At 47.9% G+C, this 16279-nt stretch overlaps 1 protein-coding gene across 1 annotated transcript; it reads right to left on the minus strand.

The window, feature by feature from the left end:
• Positions 1–4421: 4421 nt before the first annotated feature.
• Positions 4422–11146, minus strand: DRAXIN (dorsal inhibitory axon guidance protein). Its single transcript, XM_065737819.1, has 6 exons — positions 10690–11146; positions 8848–9035; positions 8250–8361; positions 7809–7898; positions 7515–7604; positions 4422–5340 (listed from the first exon to the last, which is right to left on the minus strand). The coding sequence occupies exons 1-6, from the start codon at positions 11144–11146 to the stop codon at positions 5228–5230; spliced, it is 1050 nt and encodes a 349-aa protein (XP_065593891.1). The 3' UTR covers positions 4422–5227.
• Positions 11147–16279: the final 5133 nt, after the last annotated feature.

Below are 16279 nucleotides of genomic sequence, written 5' to 3' on the forward strand. Positions count from 1 at the left end.
TGAGTCACCATTCAGTCTCATTTCCAGTTCAAGCGGCACAGTGCAAGGTTATGAGCAAGAGTTGTCTGCAGTATGGAATCTGAACTCACACATTCTCAAACAAGCCACAGACAAGCCTTGAAAAAGCCCTTTTTGCACTTGCCTCTAAAAAGGGAACTCTCTAGCTGCTCTGTCCTTCACTGCATCCTGAGCCCTGCTGGCTGCTAATATGAACTATTTTTGAAGCTCTCCCAAGGCAAAGTATTGAATGCCCAAGTCACATGGTCATTAAATTGCTAAGCAGAAGCAGCAGCAGCAAACTGACTTGCTGTGTAGTTGAAAACATTAATAAAAATGTCCTCCCAGAAATCTTCGGTTGTGACACCTTACCAGAAATGTAACTCGTGCATTGCCACATCAGCTGGGACTTCATTTCCATTTCTGCGTCCTGCAGGGAAGCCCAGCTCCTAGTGGTATTAAATGGGAGCAACACTAATTGTCTGAGCGATATCAAGGACTGAATTTTACCCTGAATGGCAACGAGAAGGTTTGACATCTGAAAATACATAAAGGGATACTGGAAATCTGTACTGCTGGCTCAGTGTTTGGGTACAGCTGTGGTAGGGGTGCCATCCTGCTGGGATAGGCGTCTAGCAAAGCAATATGGTTTGTTTTAGTGACAAATTCTGCTGCAGCTCAGTTTAAGTATAAGCACTGTTTAGATCCAGCAGTATGTGGGTGTCTTTGCTCTTTCCAGCATTCTCACTTGGTCTGAGTGAGACAGGCAGTCTCATTATCATTTATGCAGTGTGAGCCGTAATTTGGATTGATGTGACTGCTGTTCAATGCAGAGCATTCATTTCCCTTGTACAATGAGAGTGCTTTACTTCGTTTTGCTCATCAATGGATTGTGCAATTAATTCAGCCCTCTTTATTATATTCTGGGCTTGTATGTCATGGACCCAGGGGACTTAGAAATGCCTTAATGATCTAATGGATATGAAAACAATGAGAGCTATGATAGACACAGTGGTTTGCACATCTCTCACACCTATCAGATCTAGAGGTTGGTTGTTTTTTATGTCTGCTTTGCTTTGCTTGTGCCTTGTAAATTGCCTCTCTGTGTAACCTGCTGCCTCTGTTCCCTTCCATAGGCCTGATAGCTCAAAGCATCACCAGCGTGGTGAGAAAGATAAGCAGCAAGTTCAAGACTGCAGAGAGAAGCAGACAACCCCAGAGACTGGAAATAGGATATAGAGATTTTCTTAACTAGACTGGTCCAGGTGAGTTCAGCTCACTGTGATTAATATCCAGCAATTAGCTGCTTTACACAAAAGATTTTGATAGTATGTCTCATGCAAATCAAGTAAAAACCTTAAACACAGCCGATTCCCATCCTGGCAGCATAAAAATGGGGCTAATAAGGCAGAAATGCTTTCCTTTGCATCTTCAGGACTCTGTACCTTTGGCAGGCAAAGCGAAAGCATTTCTGTGTGGAAGTGTAGGCATTAATACAATTGCTCCTGCTCTCCTTATTTGGCCCACAGAGATGAAGGCAAGCTCACTGCTCATAGCTCTGCTCTTCTTGTCACTCACTTGGGCTCTAGTCTGAAGGTAACTAATGACTGCAGCTGCCATGGTGTATTTGAGTTGTGTCCTGCCTGCAGAGCCACGAGCAATGAAAGCATCAGCTCTGCACAAATGTGTGTATTACCAATAGAGACTTTCCGAATAAGCAGTGAGGAAGGGCATATAGAAGTTGTCCTGGCCCTGCAAATTCCCATTTAGATCCCAAGAGGAAATCAGCAAGCAGAAGTATTATTTGGATTGAAGGGGAAATTTTTTCAATGCTGGGGAGAAAACTCACTGAAAAACATACAGCAAGATGATTTGGAGAGTGGGGAGCGTTACATTAATGTGGTATATTGACAGATAAATATAAAAATTTCTTTCTAATCTCAGCAAAAAAAAAAAACTGCTCCTGTGTTTTTCTAAAATCTAACTCGACCTTTTATTGTATAACTGAGGGATTACTCTTCAAGATTCACTGATGCTCTACGAAATGAATGGATATGTCATAAGTGATGGGAACATGTGATACTCAGAACATTTGAAGAAAAAAATAGCCCTCATTCCTCCAGATTAAAAAAAATATGTGAAAGCAATGTTTTCGTTCTATAGCAGAGTCTGACTGGCACAGACACGAACAATTTAGTAAGCATGGGTTTGAAATTGAAGCACTTTCACACCCCAAGGATTGACAACAGGGTAATTACCAGGGGAGCGGGGGAAGAGAGGGTTTCAGCAAAACACCCCCCTGCTAAAATGAATGCAGACTATTACAGACCTGAGAGATAATGATTCCCAAGTGTTTTAATTTGTGCTTCCCTTCCTTGTCTCCCTTGTAGTCATCATTTTGGCAACTGCCAGCAGCATCCCTAACACACTCAGCAGCATTCACAGAGCAGGCAGCTGCTGAGATGATTATGTCAAATCAGCACTCTGTCCTCTCTTTTTTCCATGCCTAATGATTCTCACCCTTGGAGAAGTGCTTTAAAATGATGTATACACCTCGGACTCATTGTGAGGCTGCTAAAAGCAGTAGCTGCAGAGCGGGACTTTGGGTGGGACTCTGTCACTCACCTTACTTGCATACATGCGCTGCAATTAACTTTCAGCATTATTCCACAGAGCCCTGCTGTTGTTATTTTGGGCCTGGCCCAAAGCCCTTCCAAGACAACAGAAAAATCTTCCACAAGCTCTGGATTAAGCTCTCCGAGGCCAGGAGAGAAGCTGAGCTTGTGTGAATTCTTAATTTGAGTTTCTCAAACAATCCATCGAGAAGAACACATGAAACAAGACTTGCTTGATGTTTGTCTCCCCCTGCCTTATTCAGAGCTAATGTCCCCAAAGGCAGAACTGTCACTGACTGTGTTGCAAGTGGGAGATGCAGGGAAGGAAGGCAGGGGAAATTTGCTAAATGTAACCTGGTGGTACTATCACTGCCATTGCTGTTGTGCTGCTGAGACAGCAAAGCAGCACTAAAAAGCTTTCCTGCGCTCAGAAGTGGGTTGGACTCGCACAAACATTGCCCCTGGGTTTTATGTCACAGGCTGATCTTGCATTCCATATCTTGGCACATTATTTACTCAACAGCTTTCATTTGCACTGCGGCCATGAAGTCAGTAATATATCTGGCAGACACATAAATCAGGCTGCCTGATTCTGTTCACACTGCTGTGGCTGTGCAGCATGCTCACATACTGCTGCTCACCCTTTCTGCTTCTCCTCTGCTGCATCACAGTTTGATCCAGAAAGAATGAGTCTCAGTCATGAGCTCTTCTTCTGAAACTCCAACCTGAGCAATCAGTCCAATAATCCCGTGGCTCAATTCATTATAATTAACTCAATTTTCGCTGTCCTTAGACATTTAACTAATCCCACCAATTAAGAATCAGCTGTTCTCTATATTCAGAGTTAATAGTGGACCTAAAGCAGAAAAAGCAAAGGGTCCACTGTTGAAGTCTAAAAGCTCTGACTTAAAATTCAGACTTGCTTTTATTGCACATGGTTTGCAACAAAATCTTGTTCAAAACACTGCTCACAGTCCTAGCAGGATATGGGGCAATAAATACCTGCATCACCAAGGATAAAGATCCCTGCCAAATTTCCAGCTTTCTTTTAATTGCACTGTTCCAACACAGACCTCAGCTCAGCTATCAGAAAGCACTGTGGTATCAAAACCTGCCTTTGATAAAAGGCTGTGCATGTGCTTCTTATTGCTGTCACACGGACCAGGATTTGAGAGCTCTGCAATTGACTGTGATCAATTAAAGCCTTTTTTTCCTTTATGCTTTCACTGACAATGGCACTGGCAGTACCACCTACTGTTCTGCATCTGTGCTGAGGGAGGGGCTGCATTTCTTTCTCTGCGTTAACAAACTGCATCCCTGCTGCCACAGCATAGAGCTGTAGCCAAGCCACCACTCCTTACTCCTAATTTTTAGGCTGAGATCATCATGCTGCAAGTAGAAATCGAAATAGCTACAGCCAGATGAGCATCAGGCTTTGTCTAAACCCTCCTTTCCAAATTGCTCCGTGCAGCTCCTACCTGTATAGGTTTATGTGGGTCAGAACTACTATTGTGTTCACAGCATACCTGTGCAGTTAGGACTGGGCAGCCATCATATGAGAGGCACAGACCATTATGCCAAGGAGCACCTGAGTGAATGCACAACATGGAGCAGCATATGACAGAAACAGTGCAGAGTGGAGATCTGCCTATCCTTATGGGACACAGTAGGGTTTAGGGAAGCAGTGTAAAGAGGATTTTGACCAAAGCACCAGGATTCCTATTTCTGCTCCTCTAGGCCCTCCTGGCTCCTGCCCCATCCTCAGGTGCAGCTGAAGAAGGCAAAGAAGCAAAAGAGTGGCACAAAAGGTATCTATCATAGCTTTATTTACACATTGTGGAAACACACATGCAACATGTCACAGGATTTACTACAGTGGAACAGCCTGTCCCTATCTCCTGTTACCAAAAACTTTGTTTTTGGCTCGCTAGGAAAACTATCACTTCCCCAGAAAGCTCCTAAAAATAATCATTAAAAATAACGGACTTGGCAGGATAACTAATGAGTGAGAGCTGCAGGCGGGGATGTCTTGCCACATCCTTACAGAAACCAGGTCGCTCTATGGGAGCAAGAGAGAAGGGAAGGAGTGGGAGTGAACAGTCAAAGAAGACAGGTAGCAATTGGTAGTGTGCAACTGCTAGGAAATATCAGTCTGTAGCACTGAACAAAGGGGGGAAAGAGTTCTGTCAGAGGGTCCCTCCTCACCCAGGCAGCCAGCTTCCTGCTATCTTTGCCTCTCTACGAGCTTCAATTTCTCTAAGAACCTCTGATCCTTTCTTCACAAGCAGCTGTTGAGACGGAAAGATTAAGCTCCTATCCCTCTTGACCTGAAGGATCTTTTATATCTTGCCATCAAGACTGGCGAACACGATCATCTCCTACTAACTGGGAGAGGGGGACCCAAATCAAGGACTGTGCTGAGGGAAGGGAGGAGGAACACAGTCCTGGTATAGAAAAGGCTGAGACCGCTCTAGTTAACCCCAGCCTCAGTTGTGTTGGAGCCTGGCCTGCAGCTTCAATCATTCACTTGACCTTCTCTCTAATCCTCACGGCTAGGTATAGGCGGTTTGACTCCAGCTACCCACCATCCAGGCAGGAGATAAAGTCCCACCCTCCTAAACGTTAATGAACGATCCCTGCTCTCCATTGGCCGACTCGGGCTCCACACAGCGCCCTTTCCTTCGGGTCACTCGTCGGTTCCGGTGGAATTTGGCATAACAGCGTAACCCTGGTAAAAAAACAACAACAAACAGGCACAGTGAGAGGGCAAGGCCGTGGCTCACTAAAGCAGTAACACTGAACACTTAGCTCCCAGCCTTAGCTCACGACAGAACCTGCAGTGATGGGGCCAGTCCCAGTATTGGGAAGCCTGGGCTGTGTCAGATGAGGTGGCAGACAAATGCCACACGTGGGCATTGCATATTGCTTTCTGGGCCCTGCTGTTCTGCTTGGCTCACTGCTCTGGTCTGGGATTCATTGGCTATGGCAGAAGGCTTCATTGGCTTTTTGAAATACCAATGAATTATCCCAATTGTTTCCAGCAATTTTATGGAAGCCCTGCTTGGTTTCCCCCTATTACTTCACATTACTGCCTAAGTGATTTCTCCATCGGGAAATTACTATAGACAAAATGCACAGCACCGATGGCTGGGGAGCTCCCCTTGCTATTTATTTCTCTGAAGCTTCAGGAAGGGAAGGAAAAGACTGAAGTGCTATTATGGGGAGGTTGATCCAAAGCTCACTGCTCATCTCCTTCAGTTTCTCTATTTTGGATGCTCGAAGTGCAGAGTCTGAAGGAAGCAATCAGAGATAGCATCGAGGAATACTGAGAGGGAGAAAAAAAATAAAAAAGGTATTTTACTTGTAAAAAAAACCCTACAGTACATAGTCACCCATGGCAGTAGAAGGCAATGGGAGCCTCTGGTCAGGTTAACTCATTCGTTTCTGGTACTGATTTACCTTCCCATACCCATCCCTACCCCTGGGAGGCACTTGCCCCATCCCTGGAGATTTCCAAGGCCAGGTTAGATGGGGCTTGGGTGACCTGAGCTGGTGGGGGGCAACCAGCCCACAGCAGGGGGTTGGAGGGGTTGGATGATCTTGAAGATTCCCATTCTATGATTCTGCTGTCTGACTGTTACAACAGAATGCCGAGGTAGGTGGGCCAGATGGAGGAAAGCCTACGTGCAAAGCAACACGCAAAAAAACCCTTGATTTTCAGGAGTCCAGGATCTGGTTATTGCAGTTCTTGCCAAGAACTGATTTGATCATCCTCGAAACTGAAACTCTTTTTACTTCCAGAGCATACAACAGATAGCAACAGTGCCAGCACCCCCAGAGTGGGGGAAGCTGAGGGTTTATAGCTGCAATAATGAGCCAGCCCATAAGCTGTCCTTGAGTAGTTTGTACACAGGAGACCCATCCAATGTCACAGGTCACTGAGCAGCATTTTGGAGTGCGTGTCCCTGGGCTGTGTTGTGACCCACATACCTTGAAGCTGGGTTTCTGCCCCTCATTACCAGCCCCCTCTGGGCAGTTAGGCTTCCTGAGAACACAGCACACAAGATCAGAGCTCTGCTCTTATCTGAACATCTTATCTGTCTCATTTGGACCCTGTACCTCTGGGGATCTATTTAGAGGATGCATATTTGGCATCAACATACAACCAGCCTATGCAGGGCTGGAGGCAGCATTCACTAAGCTTGCAGAAGGACTGTTTTCTGGGTTAATCTATCACAACATCCTCGCTGATGAGGGCCTTTAAGTTTGACATGACACACCCAGGGGAAAAACTATCATTTAGCATTACAAATCTAGGAGAGTGGTTGATTTAACTGGGTGAAGGAGGTGTATGACCTGGTCAAAGTCACTAGGTACTTAAACACAGGTCACTAAACTTGGGTCAGTCTGTTCTGGCAGACAAGACCCAGTGCCTGGAGCTAGTCCTGAACGTGTTTGAACTGGAAGAGTGCTTTTCAACATCTTCATAACGTAACTGTCTATTAAGGGCTGCTGTGGATTCTCCTGAAATAGTTTTAAGAAACAGAAGTCTGTGTCCTGCCCACACCTACTGAATTGCTACATATTCATTTGAAATTAATTCAGAAAAGCCATACTAGGCATAAAGTATCGTGAAGCAAGAATAGTAATACATGTCATAGTGTGTGGGACTTCAAAGCACCACTGAGTTGCTTATTTAGGGTGGCTCCTTCTGTTAGACAGATACTAAGATTCTTCTTTTCAAGAGAGAAAACAAGATATACCAGATGACTCATTGGCCACGCTGCGAGTCAGTGTCAAGGAAAGGCTAAGAACAGCAGGGTTGTCTACAAACACTATACCCAATCAACTCAGCCAGCTAGTGAGATAGCAGGAAGCAGGGGAGCGAGGAGCTGAACTCACCTTCTGTGCACATACAGTCATCATAACATTTGTTGTTAAGGCCTCGATTGTGTGGTTTGCAGAGGTGCTCACGCAAGTCACAGCAAGAGCCTGCAACACAAGAGCATGGGTGAGCATAGCTGATTTATCCCCTGCTAGAACTATGACAGCTCTGTGTTACAGACATTATCTTTGAACTCCCCTCTGCATACCATTTTGGAACAGCATCAAAATTAGGATACTCATAGCGGAAGTTGGGCTGGATTTCATGGCCATTTCTACAAACACAACGCTGTTTATCAGGCTGATCCTGACCTGGGATGCAGTCAAGGTGATGGTCACACGGCTCTCCTTCTGCTGATGAGGTTTCATTTCCACTGCTGGAGCTCTTACTGCGGCGTTTCTCTATGGAAAAGAATTGATGATGGTAGAATATATCACACTAGAGTTTATATTTCAGAGACTAGGGTGAAAAAAGCATCAAACTTCAGGAGTTTGAGCTCTGAACCCTTATTGTTTAGACTCCTCTCTACTTTTCAACCCTCCGTCTTATCATTTTTCCTTTGCCTTCAAACTATCCGTCCAAAATGAGAAGCATGCTGAATCAGAGCATAAATACAATCAGCTTTTTCTCTCTTTCCCCACTACTATCTTCTCATATCTCTCAGTACATCTGTCAGCACTAACTATAGGTCAAGACTTACAGAACAACTTCTAGGAGAGAGGATGGGGAGCTCAACAGTGTGAGTTTAGCACCTTTCTTTTTAGCTGATGGCCACATTTCTGGTTTGAGGTCCTCATAATCTGTCCAGTCAAAGAGTGCCATATCTAGGGTGGGCATCACATCCCCATCTTGCCTGAGGCGGGCCTGCAAACCACAAGACACCAAAGAGACAATGGGTTATACTTCTGTAGTGACACTGAAGCACTGGTCAATGTTCCTCATGCTTTCACCCCTCAGCCCCACCTGGTCCACTGGGGATTCTCATGATTAGAAAGGAAGACCTTTCTCTTGTCCCAGCCGAAATCAAGATGGAAACTTTCACTGCTTCTTTGTGTGGCAGAAACACCAGCAAGGAGCATCATGCTGCCCCTCCAGCCAAGGGCTACTACCACCTCTCTGCTCCTCAAAACCAATTGAAGATGGCTAGCTAAGGGAGAAGGGGGGCAGGGAAGAGAAAGGACTACAGGAACAGCTTTTGGAGTGTCTCCAAGATAGACTGCTGCTTCTGAGGGAGGGCTTTGGTGTTAGGCAAGCACTTACCTCTAACTGAAAAAGAAGAAAGTGGACCTTAGCTGCAGGAGATTGCTGTCTGTATCAGAGGCACAGTGCAGTTACCAGTGGTCTCTTTACCTGTGACCGCGGCGACGTGGCTGGAAGAACAGGAGGCTCTTCTGTGGAAACAACTGGATCCAGTGCAGTGAAGAGAAGCACGGTGGGGGCTGGGCTTGTAGATTCCTCTGCTTGAAGGTTTTGAAACTGTTGCTCAAAGCTTTCAGGTTTCTTGTACAGGGAGCTTGGCCCAACAGCTGGAGTCTTCCCTGCAGAGGACAACAGGTACAGCAGCATGAGCTTTGTCATCCCTTTCTTCTCTGCATGCCATGGAAAAATGTGAATTAAAGGAATATTTGCTTCCAGCCAGCCACTGCCTCGTTTTCCACCACCCTGAGCTGCTGTTGAGACCAGTGTCAGTCAGGCCCAGACTACCTGCACCTCAGTTCTTACACACCAAAGTCACACATATGTTCAAGAAGGTGCAGTTCTGTATTTCTCTTGCTTAAGAATCAATTTTTTCCTAAGGAAAATGCAATTTTCCCTGATTTCTTGAAGCTACAGGCGTAGCAAGCCAATTGTTTTGGGAATAGACTTTGTTGACTGGTCTTGGGAATACAAAACACATCTGTTTAACCGTTTTAAAGCTGCTGCAAATTCCTGAAACACATCCTTACGTCATTTTAAGAGTGGGTAATTTCTATCTAGCTCGAGTCAGAACCTCCCTAACTTGAAATGAAAATAACCTCACAGCTTGATCCATGCTTTTGCAAAGAATTAATTTCAATATTGGCCTTAAGTTAAGCCAAAGGTACCGGGCCTGTTTTGCAGACTGCAATTAAGGCTTCAAGCCAGCTTTGTTGCATGCTCTTTCTATATTGCTTAATGTGAGTTGTTTAGTCAGTCCCCTGAGAAAACAATAGAGCTCTTCTTACTGATGCAGGGAGGAGTGATAGCTGGAAGGCAGGGAGACTGACACCCAACTGGTCAAATGGTGCAGATCAGCACGGATTGCCTGGCTGTAAGAGCACTAAAGATTTACCGCTGTGAGCACACCATACCGCAGGGACACACACCCACAACTTGACCTGCAAAGGGAAGCAGTCCCAGTCAAAAACTTTTAGCAACATTTCCAACAAGACTGTAATGCAATTAGTGCAATTTCACATGTGCAAAAGCTATATTTTTCATAGTTTGCCATAAACGTAGAAGAATGCAAGCTGTGATGAGAGGAGACTGATCTTCAAGCTAAGTAGGCTTTTTTAATTATTATTTCCAGTTCTGGTCATGTTTTGAAGTCAGTGGAGAGATTGAGCATGGCATGGTCTTTTTTCATCTTAAATTGAACCACTTGCTTAAAAAAAAAAAACAACAAACAACAAAGAGGGCCACCCCAAAACAACCCCTCTAGTCCTAGGAGCTTCCAGAGCTCTCCTCTGTAAGACAAACAAGGTCATTTTCAGAAAATTGCAGCCAGCAGTATAAACCTCCAGTTTGGGAGTTCCCTTTTTTCTTGTGCCTCTTTTGTTTGGCAGATTTCTCCCCAGAGCAGGCACACACCCCATGCTCTCCGCACACCCATGTGGCTCAACCACAGCTGCATCTTCATTCCCTCATACAAGTGAGCCAACAGCCTCAGCTTCCCTTGGAGCTCAGATCGTAGAATCACTTGAGTTGGAAGGGACCCCTAAAGGCCATCAGGTCCAGCACCCTGCAGTGATCAGGGGCACCCACAGCTCCATCCTGTGCTCAGAGCCCCTCCAGCCTGACCTGGGGTGTCTGCAGGGATGGAGCTTCCACCAGCTCCCTGGGCAGCCTGTGCCAGTGCCTCATCACCCTTACTGTCAAAAAAACTTCTTCCTTATATCCGATCTCATTCTCCCCTCGTTCAGTCTGACACCATTTCCCCTTGTCCTGTCGTACCTCTGTGGTGTTTCAGCCTGTCCCTGCGGCTGTGCCGTCGCTGCTCTCGGTTCTGCTTCTTTCCTCTCTCAGACCCAGGGGACTGGTTCTCTCGCTCAGCATGTGGGAGCTCAAAGCCCAGGAACACATCCTTATCCTTTTCCTGTTTCAGTGCTGCTGGTTGGCCTAGTGGCACCAGTTCTTCCATGGCTGGAGCCCCGCTACCCACTCGGAGGGCTTCTTCCCCAGCTGGTTGCCCTCTAGCAGGCAGGGCAAGGACCCTCCCTTTCTTGGCCAGGCCATGCTTGTGGTGGTGCCCACTCCTGGGCTGCTGAGGCCACGTCTCTTGGTTTTGAAGGTTGTTGTTCTCGTTTTTAAGCTTCATGTCGGTGTCCAGGGAGACGGCAAGGGTGACGTCAGTAAGAACCAGCACACACAGGAAAAGAGACGGAGAGAAGAAGGTGGAAGAAGTTGCCATAATCCTGAGGGCTCTGCGTCACCTGCAATTAAAACCAAGAGCGACAACACAAATGAAGCAACCAACTTCTAGGAACCGTAAAGGCGACCAGAATTCAAACCTAGGTCAGAAACTTAAGGTGTCCAGATGTCATCCGAAAAGAGTTAGAAGAGACATTTTCCATCCTTGGTTATCTCCCGTGCCAGCCACGCTTACAGCAGCTGAGACGCACGTGCAGGGCCTGCAGGGATAAGAGGTCCCAGTTTCATGTGCAAATGAGGGCCATCAATCAGCAGGACACTTCCCTTTGATTGCTGAGCAGCCGCCTGCCCTCCCACTCGCTGCCTGCCATCTGAGGGCTGCACAGCACCAGCTGTCGGCTGGGGCACTTGGCTGCCACGTTGGCATCCTCAGCCTGCCCGGCAGCAGCTCCCAACACAGCTGGTTTCCTCGCAATGAAGACGTCAAGACGAACAGAGCCGGAGGCAGATGGTGACTTTGCAGGACCAGCAACAGCAAAAGCCCTGAGCAGCTCAAGGCGTGGATGCACACACTGCCTGGAAGTGGTCAAGGAAAGAGAAAACACTGACCGTTTTGGGCTGTATCTCTGCAGTGTAGCAGAAAAACAGATCAGCTGCTGTCAGGAGAGTAGGGGATGCTGATCAAGGGGGAGGAAGGCAGGCTGAATTGTGCCACTTTCTCTCCCTGAGCATGCAAAGTCACTCCACCTCATCCCACCAGGTGACACCAGCACAGGGAGGGTAATTTAAGTCCAAAGAACACTGAGACCCCACAAGCGGCTGCAGAGCATTCTCATCCATTCTGCTTCAGTGGAGTATTTCCAAGGGTCTTTTTTCATCTCTGTGTTTGTGTTACGAGATGTAGATTTGGGACACTGCACTAGACTTCCCTAATCAGGTAGTTCTCTCCCTGCCCCTTCCAACTGAAAGCTGAACACTTATAGTGAGCCCTTCTCTTTCAGGCAGCTTTCTTGGACTGCCCCTCTCAATCTAGGCAGTACGAGGGCACACTTAAAGATAGAGTTAGTTCCCTGTGACATAGAAAACCAACAGGAATCTGAAACACAGTCACAAAGTTACAGCCACAGCTCTTCACATAACCCCCTCCACTAACCTTTCCTGCACCCCAGGCCCTGGTTATAACTAATATCTATCAGTCTGTTCACCAGGCAAACCACTTTGCTGCCTAATTGCAATGGTTGTGCTCCTTCACCTGTGAAGGGGAGCAGGTAAGTCTGCTCAGCTACACCTCAGCACATTCTACCTTTCCAAGATGCATCTCTGCTATTGCTTAGAGACTGGAAGCAAACTTTCAGTCTGTATCTCCTCTGGAAAGGAGCAGGCAGCACAGGGGGCTTTCCTTCAGTGCAGGGTGTGAAAAGCAGTAGCCACAAAGCCAACAAAGTGTGAGGTGAGGGCTGAACCAGGAGGTGCTGGGCAGCTCATTTCCTGCAGGTGTAGCGCTACGGAATAGCGTTTTATTGGCAGCTACCTGGGACAAAGGAAAACCAGACTGACAGCTACATCTATTATCAAAGCGCCTCAAGTTCCTGCTTCACACCAGTGTAACAGATAGCAGCCAAGCAAAACCCAAACCCTGCATCCGCAGTCTTTGTCTTTTTGAGGGATTTTCTCTGTAAGAACTGGCACAAACCAGCTGGATCAAGGCATCACAGAACAACCCAGAGAGCTGGAGACAGCATCTTTACCTTTTCATCTATAGGCAAAATGCCAGGAGGAGAGAATAAGCACAAAGAGAACGGAAGGCAGTGCCTTCAGTCTCACTCACAGACACGGGCCCTTTGATAACGAGCCTGACAGGCACATTAGCCACAATTCCAGCAGGAGCCAGAGGACAGCTCGATGCTGTGCTCCTCAGCACCTGAGAGCCTCTCCTCTCTCAGGACCCCACTCCACGACAGAAGCCAGCCCAGGGTGTGGGGATGCAGAACACAGCAGTGTCCTCACTGTTGATGCACCTGTTCTGCAAAAGACGTCTTACCCAGGGTGGAATTTCCTATGTCAGAAATAAACACGCATGTTATATCAAGTCCAAAATCCACCCTCTTCTTAGGGATGGTACTTCAATAAAGGAAACAGCCCAACCACTCGCCGAGCTGACTGTTCCTGCAGCTCTCCCCTGCACCAGATCTGTGTCCTCATGACTTCAGCCAACACTTTGCGCTTCCTTTGTGTACCCCCAGGATTATCAGCCACCTACTTCTCGAGGTAGCAAATCTGCCTATTGATGAGAAAATGTGTAAAGCAAAGATAAGGCCTTGGAGCTACCTGGGGTGCGGGCCCAGGGCTGATGAATGAGTTGCAGAGCTGTTTCTCATCCAATACTTCTGATCTATTTTGGGTTAGTAGCGGATGGTCAGAACCCTGTAAGAGAAATTATGTTGTTTGGCATCTTGGTTAACTTCCCCCATGGGCAGTTTCTTTCTCTGGACTCACTGATATAATTACTATTACTCTGCTCTCAGCTTGTAATCCTGCAAGGCAGACGTGGACTGAATGGTACCCAGGAACTCAGGTATGTTTTCTCCCTGTAAATGCAGCTCTGTCACTCTGGTGTGGAAAAAAAGGCTCTATCACTGCCACTGCTGCATTGGTTCATTCATTGTATACATTCATTCATATGTCTGACTGAAGCCATGATACCTGACAGCCTTGGCTTTAGCTTGTCACTTGTGTTCTTCATGTCACAGCAGAGAGGAACAGACACTGGAACTCAGAAATGGAGAATATCAAGATCCTTTATCACTCCAGGCCACAGACGATGCAGTTTGTATGCCCAAGAGCTGAACCAAACCAGACCCAAGCACGTAATCTGGGACACATTTCTCCTTGGCTCTGATAAGCTCAGACTTTGGCAGGAGTGCATAAAGATTTCCTGGGCTCCAGACAACCCCAAGCTGCAGCAACAAAGTGTGTGCTCATCTACACGAGCGTTGTGTGTATTTGCATGTGTGGCACAGATGACAGACAATAAACCCAGCTTCGTGTGCCAGGCTCCCTGGAAATAAGGAGCCATTGGGTGATGGATTGGCTTGGGAAGGCCTGGAGCAGAATGGCCAGGGTAGGCTCCATGGTAGCCGACGTACAGAGCGCTGGCTGGAGCCAGGAGGATGGCATTGTGCAGATAAATGAGATTTCCCTTCCCTGCTGGGTCTCATTCCATCTGGTTTTCTGTTTCTGGAGGCAAATGCTGGGAAGCTTCATACACAATCTGCCAAGAGACCCTCCCATTTCAGAGGGGTCCCCGCCAGCTTTCTAGGGTCTCCAAAAACAGATGGGAAATTTTAAATGCACCCTTTTCTTCCCCTAGGCTTGTGTAATATCACTTTCCTCATCTCCAGCATTTCTTGCACGCTCACTTTATAAAGGATAACTTCTGCTGCTCCCACATCCTCAGGATGACAGAGCAGTCAAGTCCCCAGGCTCACTGTTCTTCTGGGTCAAAGCTGTCCTCCTTTTGCAGGTTGCCTGCCTCCACTGCCACCTCTCCTCCCAACCTTCCTCTCAGATTCATCTGGCTTCACATCTTCCTCATCCCTCCTGACTGGTGTTCCTTCTGCAGACATTCAGGATGGGCGAATCCCACCACCACCCTCCTCCTGTTTTCCTTTTGAGCATTGCTTTCTCTTTCTGCCATCACCGAACAGTGCTCCGCTGTCGGGAGGACCAAAAGTCAGATTTTCTCCATGCACCCCATTGCAAGTGGCGGTGCAAAAATCCCAGAATGGTTTGGTTTAGGAGGGGCCTTCAAAGGCCCAACCACCCTGCAATGAACAGAGGCACCCGCAGCTCCATCAGACATCCAGCCTGAAACAAGAGACAGGACACAGACTGAGGACACTGACTGAAGCTGGCAGGGGTTCAGCAGTAGCTGTAGGTGCCTGCACACAACACCTCCCCGAGGCATCCTGCATTCAGCGGCCGCTCCAAACGTTCCTCATTCCCCGTTAGTTAAGGGCTGGGAGTGGGATTTGCTGCCCAGGTGATCCCACCCCAAGCACAGCTGTGCCTACCCACAGAGTGCATCCCTTCGAGCAGGGAGCGCAGCTCCAGGGACAGAGCCGCTGTTTTGAAGTGGAATGAATGAATATGCAGTACCCTCTGCTCTGCTCCCCTCTGGGACCTCACGGAGCGGCTGACACAGCCATCACAGGCGACCCGCTATCAAACAGAGGCTCCTCGGCCCAATAATGAGATTAAAATAGCAATGAGACTGAGATTAGCATTTGAGATATAGTCGCTTGCTGTCAGCACAGCCGAGGGGACTCTCCAGCTTCACGCACAATGCCTGGTGACAAATGAGATGCAATCAATAGCAGAGGTCATTGCTCACCCAACTGGAAAGCAGCCACCGGTGGGACGGGGAAAGAGGGGCACACCGAGGCACCGACCCGGGAGGTGTGCAAGGAGTGGGCAAGCGTTGTCCTTATAGCGGGCACGGCGCAGGATTGAGCTTGATCTTAGAGCTCCTTTCCAGCCTGAACGATTCTAAGATCTGTCCCTGTCCACACTGCAAAGTGTCCCTGAGCGGCACAGCACCGGGCTGCGCTCTCAGCGTTCTTCCTCTCTATGTCATTCTCACTCTGAACATCAACGCGTGGGACAAATCCCTCCTTCTGCAAAGGAGAGGAGATGGAAATACAGAAGCATTTCCACCGAGGCTGATGGACGGCTCCAGGTGTGAATCGGATAAACGTCACTTAAACCCCACTTGATGAATTGCCGGCTGCAACGAGCCATTACCTGATGCCAAATTGATTTAATTCACAACCAAGATCTCACTCTTAGCAAGGCAAGAAACGCAGAGAACAACCCGCGGGCGCTCGGAGGGACGCGAACACACAATATCACGGGGGGAAACAGCTCCCTTCGCCTCTCGGTCACTTCGCGCAGCGGTGCGGGCGTTCAGCTGCTCCAGAAGGGGGGAAACCGCGCCTCTGTCCGGAGCCGAGAGGGGAAAAGCCGCCGGGTATGGCAGCTCAGCTCAGCCCGACGCAGCCGGGACCCATGGGAGCCCCAGGGCCGGGACTGCAGCTCCCAGCGCGGTGACACCGGGGGCGGCTCGGGGACCCCGCTCCAGCACCGGCGCTGTCCACGCTGCCCCCGTCCCCGC

This window comes from Cyrtonyx montezumae, unplaced genomic scaffold (genome assembly GCF_038088225.1).
Source record: "Cyrtonyx montezumae isolate F1298 unplaced genomic scaffold, pur_monq_1.0 scaffold_21, whole genome shotgun sequence".
Taxonomy (NCBI): Eukaryota; Metazoa; Chordata; class Aves; order Galliformes; family Odontophoridae; genus Cyrtonyx; species Cyrtonyx montezumae.

Bases quoted from the DNA above. Each gene is read 5' to 3' on its own strand.
- DRAXIN (XM_065737819.1), bottom strand. From the start codon at position 11,146: ATGGCAACTTCTTCCACCTTCTTCTCTCCGTCTCTTTTCCTGTGTGTG. The intron at 7,899-8,249 runs GTGCTAAACTCA...TCTTTTCCATAG, and splicing joins GCCATCAGCTAAAAAGAAAG to AGAAACGCCGCAGTAAGAGC. The intron at 5,341-7,514 runs GTGAGTTCAGCT...TTTTTTTACCAG, and splicing joins TGACTGTATGTGCACAGAAG to GGTTACGCTGTTATGCCAAA.